The sequence below is a fragment of the Bactrocera dorsalis genome, chromosome 1 (assembly GCF_023373825.1).
Source record: "Bactrocera dorsalis isolate Fly_Bdor chromosome 1, ASM2337382v1, whole genome shotgun sequence".
Taxonomy (NCBI): domain Eukaryota; kingdom Metazoa; phylum Arthropoda; class Insecta; order Diptera; family Tephritidae; genus Bactrocera; species Bactrocera dorsalis.
The window spans coordinates 24290764-24310835 of NC_064303.1; the positions used below are offsets into that span (position 1 = coordinate 24290764).

The 20072-nt window shown below is 36.0% G+C and overlaps 1 protein-coding gene across 5 annotated transcripts in view; it reads right to left on the bottom strand.

Moving 5' to 3' along the window:
* Window positions 1–2239: 2239 nt before the first annotated feature.
* LOC105222272 (neural cell adhesion molecule 1-A) overlaps window positions 2240–20072 on the bottom strand; it is a 187488-nt gene continuing 169655 nt past the window's right edge. For 2 of the 5 annotated variants that reach the window (XM_049448787.1, XM_049448793.1), the window contains exons 16-20: window positions 19812–19993; window positions 14596–14783; window positions 14293–14401; window positions 10760–10932; window positions 2240–5857 (exon numbers count right to left, since the gene is read on the bottom strand). In XM_049448787.1, coding sequence (XP_049304744.1) covers window positions 4949–5857; window positions 10760–10932; window positions 14293–14401; window positions 14596–14783; window positions 19812–19993 — 1561 coding nt within the window. In that variant the 3' untranslated portion in view covers window positions 2240–4948. The remainder of the gene's footprint in view (window positions 5858–10759; window positions 10933–14292; window positions 14402–14595; window positions 14784–19811; window positions 19994–20072) is intronic. The other 3 variants (XM_049448798.1, XM_049448796.1, XM_049448804.1) reach the window with 3 other exon arrangements.

Below are 20072 nucleotides of genomic sequence, written 5' to 3' on the forward strand. Positions count from 1 at the left end.
CAAAGTTTCAGAGCGATATCGTTCAGAGAGATATAGACATAGTACAGAGGGAGACGGCTAACATAACTATAGTTTTTCAAGAAGATAGTATGAAATGTTTAAGAAATTGTCTACACAGGGTACCGCTTTAACGGTATGGTACTTCAGATAAATGTAGCTATCCAATCAGCATAAGAGTCTGTGGACTCTCTTTCGAACGGAATAAATTATAATATGGTACGGTTTCATTTCATAACATTTTCATTTCATTTCACTACTTTTTCTTTTTTTTGGTGTAGACACAGCTTACGCGGTTATAACCAAGAACGTGAATTACTGCTCTTAATGGTTAGTAATACACACAAAGATAATAATAATTATTTAATACTCAAACTCCATATGATTTGGTGATTGTTCATAAGGTACCTTAAGGGGGGAGGCTGCTTTGGAAGCTTAAAAAAATTGATTATTTTTTTTTGCTTAAATCTCTTTAAAAAATAGCTAAGAATATGTCCCCAAAGTTATAAATGGAAATCCGAAATATTTTCGAAGCTAGAAGGAAAATAGTGTCCGAGCGTCTAGTAGATATAGTACGAGCGATTGAGCAGAAAGTGACGAGCGATTTCTCGGTTTTTAGTTTTTACGATTTTACTGAATTAGCGGGCAAGATAGAAAAAAAAGTAAACGTCCTATCGAAACAAGTCAAAATGCGTTGTATTTGGAATTAAATTCTCTTCTAGGTGAACCTAAAATACCTTAAGAAAGTTAACATTAATTCGGCTTTTAAACGACTTAAACATTTTTTGAGTATGTGGCCCATTAGTAGTATGTGAGATCACAAAAAATAAATAGAATCTGGTCGATACTACCCCCTACTCAAATATATTCAATATAAAATATTCGGTTGCACCCGAAATTAGCCCTTCTTCACTCGTTTTATTTTAATATATTGCATTTTTATATTAAATCATGCATTTTTATGCATTTTCATTCATAAAATCACTTTAATTAATTTTGTCCGGCTTTTGAGACCAAATGCTCCTATGTGCGACGTCCGTAGTACTAAACACGGGACCCAAACACGATTAAACCAAACCATATTTCCCAAACTGGTGGCGGGACAATCATGGTTTGGGGCTGTATCACTAGAAATGGAGTAGGTCCCCAGGTACGTATTGATAGGATCATACATAAGGAGCAGTATATGAACGTTTTACAACAAAATATGCCGACAGTCATCGAAGATTTGGGTCTTCCTATTGAAAAAGTTATCTTTAAGAAAAACAATGTCCCATAGCACAGGGCTTGCCTTGTACAAGACTGGCTGACTTTTGACATTTTACAAAATTTTTCGCTCCTTATATGATCCCCACAATTACCGGATATGAATCTAATGAAAAAATTGTGGAGTCATGTCAAGGCTCAACTGGCAAATTACTATAATCCTCCTAAGGGGTTAAGTGGGACATGCTCAAGAAGTTTGGAACGCAATACCCTCTGATTTTGAATCGAAATATACAAAAATGTTGTCCATTTTTATTTGCGACCTCCTTTAATAATGGATCACTCTGACGTGTTACAGCTTTGCCCGTCAATGTATACATGTATTAAAAATGATCAGCTTGACGATCAGGGTCGATTTAGTTATGAACGTAGTTATATGTTTGTGAGATATCGATCGGATATGTTGCTCCGTCCCTTTCTCACCAAGGAGTAACAAACTGAGCTATCAGAAAAAAGTGCTTTTAAGAAGGACGTTTTAACTTATCGACATGTCGTTAGCATGGGTTATTATCCAAGGCAACAGTGCAATCTACGAAGAAATTGTTCTGATTAAATCACTATAAGAACTAGGCATCAACCATAGGAAGAAAAGTTGCTTAAAACACTGAAATTTCATCACTTGAGTTGACCAAAGGTTTTGGTTTGGATGCTTCCTTTATAACAGTGAAAAGGAAACTACGACCATCTGATTTTAAAAACTATTTCGCAAAAAAGAGATAATATTTCCATTGCGAAAAGGAAAAAAAAGACTAGAGTTTATAAAACAATATCTAAATATACCAACCACATTTTAGGATGACGTATATTGGTCTGAGGAATCAAAATTCTAGCTAGGTGGGAATAAACCTTCTGATCGGTGTATCGGAGGTGTTAAAATCAAAATGACGGGTGATTCCTTTATTGACATTCTTAACAAAAATTTGACAATAAGTGCGTAAAAAATGAATTTGGGTCGTTTACTTTCCAACAACTACTAGATTTTTAATAGAAAGCTTATCCGAAAAACTGAACTGGTCAGCTCAGTCGCCTGACTAAAGTCCAATTGAGCATTTGTGGTCAATTTTGGACTCCAAACCGTAACCGTACAAACATGCAATTATTTTTCTTAAAGATGATGGGTTAAGATATTCCGATGAAAATATTAGAAAATTTAGTTCGAAGCATGCCAAACCTCTTCCCACAGTTATTCAGAACAAATGGTGGAATAAATTTTAAAGCAAACGTTTCGTGTTTTTCTTCAAAGTTTATACTTTGATTTGACCACCTCTGTTTAAGAGTTCTTATTTTGAAGTGAAATTTTTTTGTTTCGTTCAATTACGGGAAAAAGATATATTAACTAATAATTTCTTATTTAAATGCCTATCTAAATGTAATATTATTGTATGGTTTACTGATTATTTATTCTAATAAATATGCATTGAAATAACGTCTGTTAAATTGATACTTTCACTTGATGCCTAGTGTAGATGCCACACAAACTGAGCGAACAAAGTTCTTGTAATGCATATTTTTTATTTGTGAAGGGTATTATAGATTCGGTGCAACCACAGGTAACATTTCTTCTTTAACAAAAAATATATATAACTTAGCTTTGTAAAATTTTAAAATTTTCTATGTAATTTGAATGTTTATATAATAAACGATATGTTAGGGGATATGTACTTCATTAACTTAAGCCGTATTCGATTCGCCACTTACCTGCTCACTATACTTGAGATTTCCTCTTTTATTTTGTGTGGAAGCAACAATAAAGTTAACCAGTTGAATGTAACTCAAGACAGTATGTCCTTGCCTGATTAGAGTGCAATAATCGCTTGTCATATTCTCTCAGTTCTCGTTAGTTCGTTTATGACTTTTGTTTGTTCGATTCGCTAATCTCGAAACTTTGACAAATTACACCATTCGATATGATATGACAGTTTCTTACTGATATGAATATTTTAACTAAAGTTGATATACCTTTGAGGTTTGTTATTAAATATGACGTGTTATTCTTTTACTTATAGTAGTTTCAAATAAACATTTTTAGCAATTAGCTAGTAACTTTTAAATGTGCTTAGAGAATTTTGAAATAAAATTTCATTTTGGATTAGGATTTTTTATTAGAACTGCCTTTTTATATAATATATTATTAAAATAAATATTTATATTTACAATATGTGGCACAATGTTTACTATTAGTTTATTTTATATACATTACTAACTTTTAATTGCCCTATTTACAATAGCTTCATGCTATTTACTCACATAGTCAATTTAGTGATTAAATTAAATTATTTTAAATTCATTATGCTTCGATTTTATGTTTCAAAATATATTTTGCAACATATTTTTTACAATTTAGTCTAAGAAACTGAATTAACTACCCTTAGTCAGTTGAGAGTTTATGCAATAAGTGCTGAAAAGCTCACAATGACTGAAGATTCTTACCTTTTGATAAGCCTTTTATAAGTACAACGTATGAGAACAATTGCTCTTGCAAAAAGAATTAGGTGGACACTTTAGGTGACATAACATGAAATAATTTATGATCTGTGACAGAGACGTCTGATATGTTCAAGCAGGCTTACCCAGATGTTGCTTTAGCAAGAAGTGGTGTGTTTCAGTGGCACTAGGCCTTTTTGGAGGGCCGAGGATAGGTCGCTGATGAAGACCGTACTGGGAGATCTGCGTCTTCGACAAACACCGAAAATGTGACTAGAGTGCGCAAAGTTTTGAACTCAGACCGTCGACTAAGTATTCATTTAATTGCCGCGATGTTAAATTTGTCAAAATATGAATTTGAACAAGCGCAAGGTGTGCGCGAAGATGGTCACAAAAGTGCTGACTGACGACCAGAAATAGTGGCGAGTGGAAGTGTGCCAAGAAAATTTGAACATGTGTGAAAGTGACACCCAATTCTTGAATCACAGTGACGAGTCATGGATCATGCCTGAAAAACATTTTTAAACACTCAAAAATCTTCTAGTCCTACTACAATTTTAAATCAACATACTTTATGACTATTGTGAGTGCACTCTCTTTGGATTAATCTTCGCCTTGATACTGAAAGCTAAACATTATTAAAATTTTAATATTTTCTGAAGGCTATGGAGATAATGCGGTAAAAGTTGACAATCAAACGAGCGCACCGCAGTGACTGGTGTGCACTGTTCAGAGTTGATGTCGTAGACTACTTAAGTTTATTTGGAATTTTGAGAAATGAAATTGCTAACTCTACTTAATCATTCGTCCGCAAGAATTTGTCAGTTTCTCTACCAGCGCTGGTGCTAATTGCAGGGAAACTTTTTACTCGCTCATCAATCTAACTGCACTTAATGCTTAATACAATTTGTCACGGACGTACTGAAGCAGGTAGCAGCTCAGAGCCACTTAGCCAATATAGCGCAACGTCATTGTTTTAACTTTATACATATCTATTTATATTTACTGGTATGGACTTATTGGTATACCTTTACTTATTTCATTACAAATTTTCATGCCTCATACTTTTACTTTGTAAGCTATTTCACTATACACTTCGTACTTTGTCTTTATTTTTTTCAATACACGGCATACACTTGCTTGCGGCACACATTCATACATACCACTTAACGAGAGTTCGTACAACACGGACTTCACGTCGCAGCACACACTTGTAGGACTTGCTTGGCGCCTTTCTCGGCGCACTGCATAAATTGCCAGCTCAGACGCAGCTTTCAGGCACACGCTGTGTCATTAAGCAATCCTTGATGGCATTTATATTTATGTTGTCATCCAAGTCGCTGGACGAATTGCAGGACGTCGTTGCTGTAGAGGCCGCCGATGCTGTTGCCGCGCCCGTCATACTCAGCCCCAGGCCGCTGGCACCGCCACTACTACTGCTATTATTATTGCTGGCATTCAGTAACAGCCCGATCCCACTTAACGACGCGGACGTCTGTGAGGTGAGCAACATCGACGGCAATGCGCTATGATGGTGACGTCCACTGGCACTCACACCCGTTGTGCCGGCGAGTGTATTGTATGCGAGTGGATGTGGCACGGGTAGCGGATGGTGTGACTGCTGCTGCTGCTGTTGGTGGTGATGCAGCATTGTTGCACGACCTATAGTGCCGCCAACTACATTATGATGCAGTCCACCGTTGCTGCCACTGATGCTACCGTTGCTATTGCAACTCTCATTACTATTGATGAGACTGTTGAGTATGTAAGCGCTGCCACTGCCCAAACCGGGTGGCAACGTGCCGCCACTGCCAGCGCCATGCAATTGTTGTTGTTGCTGCTGCTGCTGGTGGGTGGCATTGTACGCGGCGGTGGGCGAACCGATTAGTGCCTCATTTAGGCCATTCGCTGAATGGGTCGCTGTGACAACCGTTGCAGCACTAGCTCCGGCTGCGGATCCGGCTCCTGCTGCTTTAGTGTTCAGCAACTGCTGCTGCTGCTGTTGATGGTGATGCAGTAAGCCAGTGTCCACAGCATTGACTATGACACTACTACTACTGCCATTGGGATCTGTAGCTGGGCCCGAGAGTAGATGTGTTGTACGTGCTGTGATTTGATTAGCAGCGACGAGCTGCGTGATGTTGTCATATGCGGTTGCAGGAAGGTGCTGCTGACAGCCACGAACATGAGATGGACAAAAATCCAACGGGAAACAAACCGACGTGGTGATAAAGTGGTTGCAGACATGGTAGTCGGATACGGTGCGCGTACATTCATCGTGGGAATTGTTAATCGTCAAAGTGTTAGTATGTCAAATGTGCAAATAAGTCAGTTGCATTGCAGCGGAAATTGTGTCAGCGTGTGTTTGTTCGTTTATGTGCGAGTTCAAAGTGTACGGGTAATTCATTCGATAGCGGAAATAGGCAGCCATTAGTAGTGTCGTTGTCCCACAATGCAATTCGTAGCGCCGAGTAGATTGGCAACGACAAGTTACGAGTAGCAGTTAGTCATTTAGTTATCCAAGTAGTATTCAGTTGAGCAGCAGCAGCGACAATAAACGCCATCAAAAGAGAAAAGAGAAGAAGAGAAGAGAAGAAAAATGTGTTTAATAAGCAAAATGGAATAGAGCCACTTAAATTCAATCAAATCAACAATGAAGTGCACCTAATTGTTTGTCTGCAATGGCGGCAAGCAGCCGTCAATAATGATCCTTTTGGGCAATAAAAGATATTATTGGTTTCTTACTTAGTATTATAAGATTATGTGTGGAAATATAATGACCAATGACAATAAGCTTTTAGCGTTACTTTTTTTTACTAATTTCTCAAGCTATTACATGAAAGCTATAAAATATTTCTAGAACAAATATTTTTATTTTTTTCAATATCTCAAATGTGTGCCGTTTATTTCAAAGATGACGCTAAGATTGTTTTCTACAATCTCCTTTAACAATCCAAATATACATAGATACAAAGAAACAAGAAAAAGCTATAACACCCTTTACAAATACTAAAAGTTCCAAAGCAGAACTTGATTTTGATCGACCAGTTTGTTAGGCTGCTATGTTCCGATTACACTATTTTCTTCGAAGATTATGTACGTAGGTTGCTATATATATTTCTGGACTAGGCAACACTAAGTGTTGCCAAGTGCAATCTGACATTTCCATTAGAAAGTTTAACATTTTTTAGCATAACATCACTCAGAACGTTTTGTCATTTAATCGTGAATTGTTTTATTTACAGGGAGTTAGCAAATTCATCTCGGCCAAAAAATGGAATTAACTCGTGTAGATTTTCGTGCGATCATTTTTCACAACTTTCGACGTGGATTATCAGGACAAGAGTGCATCGATGAACTAAAATCTTTGTATGCCTATGAAGCATCATCCTATAGCACTGTGAAAAACTGTTACAACGAATTCAATCGTGGCCGACGCTCGCTCAAAGACGAATTCCGTGAAGGTCGTCCAAAAACATCTGTTGTACCAGAAAACATCGATGCCGTACGTGAACTGATAATGCAAGACCGTCATGTAACATACCTTCGGATAGAGGCATGTCTATGCATTTCTCCCACCAGCATACATTCGATATTGCATGAACACCTGGCATTGTTCTCGTTGGATCCCGCACAATTTGACAATCGTTCAAAAAAAGGCTCGTGTGGATTGGTGTAAAGAAATGCTGAAAAAATACGATCGCGGTGCTTCAAAAGACGTTTATAAGATCGTCACAGGTAACGACTCATGGATCTATGCGTATGAGCCCGAAAGAAAACAACAATCGACCGTGTGGGTCTTCCAAGACGAGCCAAATCCAACGAAAAAAAAAAACAAAAAAAATCATTTTCGTTGATAAATATGCCGATTTTCATTATTAGGCAAGAAATATATATAGCAGCCCTCCTATGTCGTTGCCTTGGACAAAAATCTGTGCCAAATTTTGTGAATATATCTCTTCAAATAAAAAGATTTCCATACAAAGACATGTATTTGATCGGTCGTTTGTATGTATGCTGTAGTGGTCCGCTTTAAGCGCTTTAAGCGCTTTCGAGAAATCAACAGCTTCTTTTGGGAGAAAAAGGCGTGTGCAACATGCAGCTCCATATATTTTATAGGGTTTCTGATGTTTCCTTTTGAGGAATTTCGTGGTAAACTTATATAGTATTTACAGGGTCATGGTTTAAAGAGGTTTAATACACATATCTTCTAATCCACTTAAGATACAATAACCAAATTCGCTAACACCGCCCACTCTACATATTATATACTTATAGAAACTACTAAAAGTGCGATAAAACCATAAATGAACACGCCAGGGACATTTAATTTTACACCCGATATCACTGGAGATATCATAGGAACCACTAGTAAAATTTAACGGTTTAACCGATTCCAACTAAATTTAGTGTATAGCGTTATTCCGGTATTCCTACATTATAGTGCGAAAATTGGCGAAATCGGCTTACTTCTATGAAAAAAATTTAAATTCCATCTGACCGGAAAAGTAAAACCGATAATCCAATTAAGCACCAATGAATGTATATTGAACCAAAACCTCGCACGAATACTGTCTTGAAGTGTGCCAGCTTAGGAGCACAAATTGTTCTTCTTGAACCAAACCCTCAGGAAATAGTATATTGACTCAGTTCCTTTGTGAACTTTGTATCGATAGGTCAACATGTGAGATATATTATAGAAACTCAAAAAGCAGGTAAGTTTCTTGGAAGTAGTTTCGTGTGCGAACAATTTTTGTTGGATTCGACTCATCTTGAAACAACCGTGCAGCCTGATCTTTACTTTCGGTCGCATACACGTAAATCAACGTTCCATTATCTCTCCAAATGTCATAGACGTTTTTCAAAGTCCAGCTATCTTGTGTTTTTAACATTTCTATCGACCAATCGGTACGTGCTTTTTTTAAGCGATCGAAAAATTGTGTAGAATCCAAAGTGTAAACATTTTTTGCCAGTTAAGTGTTCATACAATATGGAATATATACTGATCAAACTAATGCCTATAGTTGCCTCTATCACATGATATGTCACATCTATCAGGCATCAATAATTTTCGGAAAAACAATTCATTTTGGGCAACCTTCTTGAAATCCGTCCTGGAGTTGTCTAAGACCTCGATTACTATTGATAAATGTTGGTCCTTGTTGGAGATTCCCTTTCAAAAACTTAATTAAATCCATCTATTCACTCTTGATGAGATGATCCACGTTGGAAGTTGACAAAAATAATATCGATGCATATTTCAAATATCAGCTTTATATCGAAACATTCTGAGTATGTATAACATCAATAATTATATGTAACTTTACGATAAAGTAGTGAGTTGTCAGATTGAAACACTAGTCATGCCAAATCCCAAAATAAAAAAGGCAACCTATGTACCTAATAGAAAAATTTGGGTACTTCCGACTTTATACTGCATATACTGACTATTACCAATATGCAAGTTAGCTCAGGATCTTCAAACATCAGGTTAACATTAACCGGTGTTAAACTCAGAGATCATCTTTTTCTGATAATAATAACTGATAATGTCAAAAACACATATAGGCGGTCCAATACTACCAGCATTTCTCATAAACCTAATATAAGATTTACAAACTTTCCGTCTGCTTTACTCCGTATATATCGGTCAATATGTAAAATATCTTAACACAAATAAATAAACGGACAATATTGGACATACTATAGTTTAATGCCTAAAGATAATATTGAGATATCTTGATGAAACTTGGTACACATGTTCTTTAGCTAAAAAGTTCTGGCTCAATGAGAATGTAAGCAAGCAAAACTGCTGCATTTGCAACCAAAAGTAACGTGAAGAGATTCAAGAACTTCGAATTCATACAAAAAAAACAACGATTTAGTGTGGTTTGTGGGTCGATGGAACTATCGAGCCACATTTCTAAGCAAATGATTCCGATGAGAACGTAACGGTCTATGGCGACTGCTATTGCGGCATGATATCATCATTGGATTTCACTTGGAGCAAAACATCACGCGTGTCATTCGTCAGTTACCAGTCAAAATCTTCGAACGAATCATCAAAAATTTTACTAAACGAATCGTTCTTCCGAGGCGTAGCCGCGGTCAACATTTGAAAGAGATAATCTTCAAGAAATTAATTCCAAAAATGTTTCTTTCGAATGATAATAAACATTTCCCACTAAATTTGCAGCTTTTGTGTTTTTTCTTTAAAAAGTAGGGAACCTCGAATAATTCACCCTTTATATTGGAAAAAATAAAGTATTGAGCCGATTTTATTAATATTTATTGCCAGATTGTTGTAGAAAAAAGTCATATACATGCACTTGGGTCCTCATATTCGCTTCGTTCCGAGTTCAACAATTTTAAGCAGAAATCCATAACCACCATACCATAAACTTATGGAAGCAAATGTGTCCAACAAGGTTGCTTGATTTAGATTTATTAGATTAGATTATTATTTAGTAGAACAAGTTATCATAATATTTTGGTTTTTTATCACAGACTGACCGATCAAAATCCAGTTATTTTAAAGAATATATATTATGTATGTATGTTTTTCTCCTGATTTTTTTTCTGACGCCACAGGAAGTTGCAGGATATGACTTTGAAAAAAATTATGTAAAGTAAATAAGATTAAATAATGCCCAACTCATGTTACATTTCCTCGATTTTGGGATATTTTTTATTGATAAATAACACCCTCGACTATGAAAAAATATTATTTTATTACAAAATTTTGCCCATTTGCCACTTGTATATCCATACGATTCAGTCAACTGATGTACAACGGTAAATACGTATAACTTGCAATGGAATGCTTTTATGGAAAAACTCAATAAAACTTTTTGTGTGTATTGGAATAGGTGATAGCTATATAGTATATCTGTAATGCAAAAAGATCAGAAAATCAGCAAAACAAATCAACTTTGGAAATAACAGCCACTTTGATATACATACATATGTATAGTATGTATATATGGCAAGCAGAGATGTAAAATATTTTATCTACTATATATAAAAGAAAGAAGTATACACATGTGTGTAATTTTTTTAATTTCTTACTCACTTTGGAATTTGGTGACCACTTTGTGGCTGCTATTGGTGTGAAGTGTAGCTCAGAACTGCCAGCGTTGCCACTTCCGCTGCCGCCGCCGCCACCACCGCTGCTACTACTGCCGTTGCCGCTTCCTCCGCTGCTGCCACCACCACCGCCGACGCCATTACTATTGCCAGCCGTAACTGTTTGATGGCAGTTTATTGGCATTTGTTCATTTATTTGTTGGTCGGCCAATCGTCAGGTCGGTTTGTCAATTCGGGTTTTTGATGTGACGAAGTGGCAGTAGATAGTTTGAAGAATTCGCCAGTTGGTTTGCGGAATGTTTGTCACACCACATATGTATATGCGATTGGTTGTTGAATATTGCAATTTGTTTGCCATTGCATTTACAGAGAGTTGATGAAATCGAGATAAAAGACAAACGAAAATTGTAGAGAAAAAAAAAGTTTGTTACTAGCGTTATTGCATTTGAATCAGAATGTTAAATAATATTAAATTCTAGTTATACTGTGCGACAATAATTAATCATTTGTGCACACAGTACATTATTATGTTACAAGACCTGTTTTGGGAACAAATATAGCTGAAAACTGAAAAACTTCAAATTCAAAACGAAAGATTAGATCATATTGATATACCACATTGTGGCATTGACACGAGTATCTAATTCGAGTCTATAAGGGGCCACCGTCATCTTCGAACCACTTATTTTAGAACTACTTGTACAAGATCATTTGAGCACTTCAGTATATGTACTTTTCCTAAATATTTTTTTCGATGAACCCAGTCTTTCAGTCTTAGTGAGACACAGAAATTAAACCGCAGCATCAAGAGCGTTGAGTTTGTTTTATAATTGATAAATTATGGTATATAGATTGAGAGTAAAAACTTTAAAACACACCCCGAATTTACACATAATTTGGGTGTCGGTGTGTGGTGCTCCTATGAGTAGTGTAGAATGTGGACAGTAAGCGGTGATATGGTGAGTGTGGTGAACGTTGCGTATCAGTGTTGTGAGTCTAGTCGATGTTGTGTGCTAATGTGGTATGTTTGTTGATATCGGGGAATGATGCTCATTTATACACACACGAAGGGAATACTGTATAACAATTATTTGGCTGTAAACGTTCTTTCAATCAACAACTTTACAGTTACTATCTTATTGAGGGTAATTTCAATCCATTCTACCTTTCAAATAGAATAAGAAAAAACATTGAATTCGATGGCAACAAAGCTAGAATCGCCATAAAACAAAAAAAAACTGCACAAACGTTTGTAGTGCAGCTATTCAAAAAAGTAGTCCGATCTAAAAAAAAAAATGTATTTAATATAGTTACCTTGGCTTGGGGAATTATACTTGTGCAATTTCGCAAAAAATTCCTGTCAAGTAAAAAAGTGCTTCATACAATTTCTTGATTTCGTTCGGTCAGTTTATACAGTAGCTGGATACTATGTATTGAGGACCGATATCGGCGGTACTCTCAAATAAACAGCTTCTTGGAAAAGAACGTGTGCGAAATTTCAGATCGATGTCTGATTGACTGTGGGACAGACGAACATGGCTAAATCGACACAGCTCGTCCCGCCTCACATGTATACAACTTATAGGGTCTTTGACTTTTTTTTGACTGGACTCAGAAGATCAAAAAAATATTCAATGGTAACTGGTTGCATATCGAGACACCACCGGCTGTTTTCTCTCACAAAAAAATTTATTTTAAGAACATATAACATATTTCCCAATTCTACAGTGGTTCTAGGTAATGAAGAGTGAAGCAAATATACGTATTTGAAATGCCTTAGTGCAATCCGAAATTGTAAACTACCTTTGAAAATGAATGTATGGGAAAAGTAGAAACCGTCTAATATTCATTTAGTAAAATGATCGGTAGATTTAGTTATTTTCAAAATTATAAGGTGAAAATGACGAAAGGCTAATTTTTAGTTCGGAAAGTACAGTGATAATTTTTAACACTCAAGAGTTGAAGTACGAAAAGCTCGACAAGGTGGCCGGCAGAGGTAATGCCGGAAAATTCTACAAAAAATGCGGTGACTTACCGAAGGTTTCAAAACCGGAGCATACTCTTGTAGAACCCCCAGAGAACCAAAGAGTAACCGATGCTCAGAGCATCAGAGTTATGGAGGGAACATTTCTTCAGCCTGCTGAATGGCAGTGAAATCATAACACGAGGTGAACCCGATTCCACAATCGATAACTATGGATCCATTGCCCGACGAAGAAGAAGTTCGAATAGCAATTACCCGTCTGAAGAACAACAAAACGACGGGTGCCGATGGATAGCTATTCAAACACAGCGGCGAAGAACTGTTATGAAGCATGCTTTAGCTTCTTTATAGAATATGGTCGGACGATTGGAGTTTAAGTGTGCTCAGCCCAATCCACAAAAAGGGAGACCCCACAATTTGCGCCAACTACCGTGGGATAAGTCTCCTCAACATCGCATATAAGGTTCTATCGAGTGTATTGTGTAAAAGATTAAAGCCCTCCGTCAACAAACTGGCTCGACATTTTCAGTGTGACTTTACACTGGGCAAATCAACAACTGACTAGATATTCACCATGCGCCAAATCTTGGAAAAGACCCGCGAAAGGAGAATCGACACACACCACCTCTTTGTCGATTTCAAAGCTGCCTTTGACAGCACAAAAAAGAGTTGCCTTTATCTAGATCGGTCGGCATTAGAAGTATTCGAGAGAAAAGTTTTGCAGAAAATCTGTGGTTCTTTGCGCTTAGGCAGCAGCAAATACCGCAGTCGATAGAATGACGATATTGACACGTTTCAGCGAATCCGCCCGAATGAGCGAAAACACTCCAGCTCTGAAAGTATTCGTTGCTGTACCCGCCGGAGGAAGTAGAGGAAGACCTCCACTGCATTGGAAAGGCCACGAGGAGAAGGAGCTGGCTACACTTGGAATTTCCAATTGGCGCCACGTTGCAAGAAAAAGAAACGACTGACATGCTGTTGTAGACTATTTCTAAGAAAGCATTGAAGTTTTGGATTTTTCCGCCTCTTATAGTGGAAGCGTTTGAAGGAGTGGAGTTATTGGTTGATAACCGAAAATTAATTTTTGAAACTCTGAAATTATTGGGGTGAAGTTATGGACAGATTTCAGTCAAAAAGAGTCATTCAACTAATCATAAATTTTGGTTTGGACTATTCGTTCTTATATAAAATTAATGTTTACGTATTGGGTGAATCCCTGCTGAAGAATGTGAAATATCGATATTAAGAGCTCAATTGCTGCAATAACTGAGCTGTTCGGTACCAAAATTTTTTAAAGAAAATAATTCGCAGCGAGAGCTACTCTCAAGCGAAATCATACAACAGTTTTTACTAATACAAAATATCTTGAACTGCCTTAAATTTGTTGCATCCCATTATCCATATTTTTGCTCGTTTGCTTCTAAATACACACTACTCCTAGAAAAATCTTAATTTAATATGCGCACTGGCAGGTCACCAACATGCAACATTTCAAATATAATTTTAAATCTATTTTCTCATTAATTTCCACTCACCGTATTGGGATGGTATAACATCCGGATCTCGTTCATCTTCCACCAGATCTTCGGATGATTTAGTTTTAATGTCCGTATGCTGCCAACGCGGTTTTTCCATGCCACCGCACTGCGCGTTTGAAATGATTTTTTTTTATTTATTTGTATTTTTCGTAAATACAGTTAGTTGCGGCAAAAAGAGAAGAAGAATGAAATGAAAGTGAATTGAATATTGTTATCGGCATATCTGTGTTACTACGGCAACTTTCACCGAGATAAGCACCGAAGGCAAATAGACCAACGCCACCCACTCGCAGCACTCACCTTCAGTACATCGCCAGCCTGCGCTGCCACACCGGTCGCTATAGGTTTGCTGCTGTGCTGCTGATTGCGTCGCAAATTATGCAAAAATGTTACAATGAATATGCGCACAATGATGGCCAAACTAATGATGACAACGGTAAGACCACTGCCAACCAGCACCGGCGAAAGCGTAATGGATACCTCATCTGCTGCCGCACAGGCGTTGAGCGACGACAATGCGTTGACAGTTGGAGATTTCGGAAAAAACGCGCCATGCATGTCACGTTGACATAGATTTATATATATAAATATATGTATATATATTTGGGATATTAGGTTTTGTTGGTTTATTTTTTAATTTGTTTGGTTTTGTGTTGCGTTTAGTTATTTTTTGTTTTTTTTTTATCATTTAAATAAATTTGTTGTTATTGCGCGGCCACAATATTGAATGGCAAGCAGACGGTGTATTGAAATTGTTGATATTTATGCAAGTTGTGCGCATTTGTAGGAATATAAATTTTTTTAATTTCATTTCGTTTTTCATTTTTCCGTAGTCCATCCATTTAGTTTGTTTGTATTTGTTATGTCCAGATTGTTTTCAAATTTTGTTTATTATTGGCGCCATATTTATTTTTAATATTTGACGTGTTTCATTGTTGTTGTTTTGTAGCATTTTTATGGAATATATAAATATATATTTTTTTTTATTTCCGTTTTATGTCAACAAATAATAATTCATAAGTGCGCCCGTCGTGCCGTCATTAATGCGCCAAGCACGTACATTTAACGGGAATTCGAGCAAATCCAGTTGATATTTTCATGCATTTATAATACGTTGTTGATTTCAATAACCGGTGAAAGGAGACCGTAAAAAATAAATAAACGAGATCAGCACAACATGAATATTGAAATTGATTTATTGTCTTAAATGGTTAGTCTACAGGTATTTTTGTGGTTTGAATGTGTTTATATAATCAATATTACTTGATATATAATATACCAAATAACTTATATATATTTCTAGTCTTGAATAATTATTAGGTTTTTCTGAGTTGTGGATATATACAACAATTAGTTTACAGTTCTTACAAAATAATCGCTATACAAAACTTTTACTTCACTGATATTGACATAAACCATGTATACTATATACATTTCATATTTAATTCATTTCACATCCATGAAACTTTTCATATTCGAAATCAATTCATTTAAACTCTGATATGCTCTGCCTTCCCATTTGGTTTGAAAAGCTCGAGGATACTTTACGCTGCTCTCTAAGCGACGAAATGTATACTTTTGTGCCATAAAAATGTTACAATAACTCTATTCCTTCGAATTCCGACGAGTTTGATCACAGTGAATTTCATAATTGTCATTCAATGGACGAACGACCGTTGTCGGCTGTCTTTACTATATAACTTTTCGCTTATTTGCTAAGAAATGTGAGTAAACCTTGCATTCTGCAGTTGCCATTGAAAACAGTAACAATAGTACAATAACAATATTTTTTAGGGTTCTTCAGTTCCATGGCCTTTACAATTTTTTTCTATAAAAACAACGAAAGCTGCACTAAAGCTATAATACCTTTTTCAGGTGCTTTTTTAATGGCATAAAAGTGTACGAAGGACATAGGTTGTTTTGTTATTTCTCGGCTATATCGATATCTACACCCATAAAGAAGAAGAATAAAAGGGTATGAAATGTTTTTTTTCTTGATTTTGATCGTTCAGTTCAAATGGCAGTCATATGCCATAGTAGTCCGATTTGAACAAAATGATGACAAAACGATTCTAGCAATGCTTTGGATAATATTTTATGTCAAATTTATTGAAGATACCTTTGTCGAATAAAAAAGTTTTCCATGTACGAACAAGGACTTGAATTGAATCAGTCAGTTTGTATGACATTTTGATGACATGCTTAGTTATCCGATGTGAACAATTTCTTTGAAGATTGTCGCAATACCATGTATAAGATTTCATCCGAAATTTATTGAAGATACCTTTGTCATATAAAGATACTTGAGTTGGATTAGTTTGTATGACAGCTAAATACTATAGTTATCCAATATTGGCTGTTTCGACAAATGCACAGCTTTTTAATGAGAAACAGACTTGTTTTAAATTTCAGATTATTATCTCAAAAACAGACCAACAGAGGGAGATCATTTGCTTAATTGGTGACTCAGTCAGTTGATACATTTTTTTTGCGATAAATCCGAAAATTTGTTCGTAAAATTATGTTAAATAACTAAGAGGTCATTTAAATATAGATTTAAGATATAAGCAACTTTTTTTGATTTTTTTCACTTTTTACTATATTCACAAGCACCTGCACTAGTTTATTAGTATCGAATCTGCATTAAGTTCTGCATTGATGTGATTATCTGATTATTAAACAATTTGCGACGATGTTGGTTTGAACTAAATACAAACAAAAAGTGTGGTGTTTGCTTTCCAAAACTGTAGATTAGGTTAGGCTAGGTAATAGGTCAGATACCTTCGCCAAAGATTACAAAGGACACCATTTCGATAGCCGTGAACAGTAGTTCTCTGTGATGCCCAAAACTAATATGGATGGATCAAGAATACCCTTAAATCTAAGCAGCGCTTAGAAACTATTACGAATTTCTTAAAGCGCTACCAGTTATCTAGATTAGACTCCATAACATAAGTCTTTTGACTTATAGTCTCTGAAATTGCGGAAACATTTCAATCTTTTAAGACGCCTTATTACTATTTTCCGTTTATTTTTACAAAGATTTAATAAATGAAATATTAATTGGGATTTCTTTACGAGATCGGGTCCATTAGGAGGGCTAATAATTTGAGTACGTGGTTACATGAAGGAGACAATGCTACCCCCTCTTTGTAGAAAAATTTTTTGATAACGTTTAATTATTTAATTATTATTATTCTTTTTTTTTTCAAAACAAAAAATTTAATTTCTTTTATCATTTTTTGAATAGAGATATTTTCATAAAGGTGATAATGAAGTTCACAAAAGTTTTCACAGTAATCCCTGATGCCGGAAAATATTTATGGAACTTTTTATTTTATTTATTTTTTTAGATCAAACTATAGACTTTGCTTAAAACTATTTTCAATGTTGGGATGAGATTACTTTTTTCTCACAGTTGTTTCGGAATGGAATTAACATCTTTATTAATTAGAAGAAAAGCGGTCTGTTTAGTGATCAAATTCCTATTATTGAGAGGGAAATCTTACATCAATTTACTCTTGATACTGTTATCGTTTGTGCTATCGTACACTGCAAGTCAGTTCTTAATGAACCACTCACATGTCTTTCGAAAACAGCAACCACAGAGGATTATGTGGAAAAGTCCGATACCGATCTCGTATTGACAGACTGCCGATTGAACGTGCGCGAGATATCTTCAAAATCCCACGGTTCATATATTTACGCCGAATAATATTCAACACCAAAAACTCCATAAGGAGCCGTTCGATACCAAGCAGGGTTTTAGATAAGTAGGCTCTCTACCGTTTGACTTCTTCAATATATTGCTGGTGAAAATAATACGAGCTGTAGAGCTAAATAGAGAACGTACAATCTTGGCCTCAACGACCTCGCAGTTCGATTTGCTTTCTCCAAACTGAATACGGTCTGGTTGTAAACGAGGCCAAGACGAAATATCTCTTGTCATCAAACAAATAGTCATCGCATTCACAACTTGGGTCACACGTCATTATTGACAGTCATAACTCTGAATTTGTAAATAATTTCGCTAAATGGTTATAGGGATCTGCTATTGCAAACCAATTCGACTCTCAATTAGAGAAAAAGCGACTGTTTTTGACTTGCGCCATTTCTGTCTCCAAACTTGAAGGCTAAAAGTTTGAGTGCAGAAACAAAGTGAGGTCTCCACAGCGATTTCTTACACCATACACCTATTCGTTATAAACTCGACATGACAGCCTACCCTCGGTCAACTGGTCATCTACTGACAACACGCTTGAAGTAAAAGGCTAAAGAGATATTAGCGACTTCTTCAGTGAAAGGCGCTTAACGGCCACAGAAGTATTCTTTTTATAGAAAAATTTAGTGTTTAAAAGGTTTTTAATAAATAAATGACAAAATCTATGCAAAAACTTCGAAAGACGCTAAAAATGTTATTCCAAGGGCTCAACCTGAGCACCATCGTAGTGCTGTAATAGTTTAGTGAGGACTCTCCTATTCACTTATGTGAAAAAAGAATTAAAATTAGGGAAAAAAGTACCAGCAAGACGATTTGGAAAGTGTGATAAAGCAGTTACGCAATACTGTTTTCGTTTCAAGGCATTATATTTTCAAACAAGATGCTGCTCTAGCACACAAGGCAAAGCAAATAAGCAATGGCTTAAAATAAGTATTCCTGGTTTCATAGCTGCACTTGATAGGCTTTCTGGAACTCCAGAATTGAGTCTGTTGGACAACAGTTTGTGCTCAGCGTTGGAGAACATGACCTGTCGAATACCTTTGGCTCGAGCAGCGTCATCATTTCCAATAGAAGCTGGGCGTGCTGGTATTGATCAATGGCCGAATCGTTTGCGGGCTTTAGTGAAGGCAATTGTCAACCGTTTTGAATAAACTTTAATAAATTGCTTAGTTATAATACGCATTATTAGATAAAATTAACTTTGTTAAAAAATATATTATGATTTAGTTTTTATAACGGCCTATACTTGTAACAGAACTTATGGCAGGTCTAATTACACTAGAGAAAATTAAAGAACTCTATTGATGGGTTATTTTACCGTTTCGATGTTGCTAGAAAATCAATTGCAGGTTCAGAGATTAAATAGGCTAGGGATGAGTATTTGGAGAATATATTAAAAGACGTACTCTTTATAAAGCATTATTTTTGTAAAACCTTGTGGCACTGACAGTGAGTGATATCTATATAAGATAGCCGCTTCTACATATTAATTTTCAAGAAAGAACATCAAACTGATATCACATAGCACTTGTTGTTATACCACATGAACATTAGGCAGTTATATTGATCAACTTTGGGTAACCGGTAGAACGTTAGTATATATACATATATTCTAAAATAAATACAACAACAACTTAAGTGTATATATATATAAGTAATCAATAGAATTTTAACTTAAAAGCTTTGCTCTCACAGCTCATGACTTTCGGCTTAGCAAGAACAAAACCATTCACTTATTGTACGCTACTAATACAACAATAGCAATAGCATTGACATTTGTTTGCCACACACTCACCTGATTTGTATGCTGACGAGCCAATAATGAAATCCGACAGCAGATACAAAGGACTACGGCCCTTCTGATTGTAAGCATAAATACGCAATTTCAGTGAGTTGTTCTCCTGTGTCATCATTGATGTCAATGTATCGAGATTTTCCAGTGAAAACTGTGGCTCCTCAACATTTGTCAAATTAAATCTGCAAAATAGATGGAAAGGGCAAAATACATAAATTCATAAGCATGGCAAAGCACATAATTATTGTGGTAAAAGCAAAA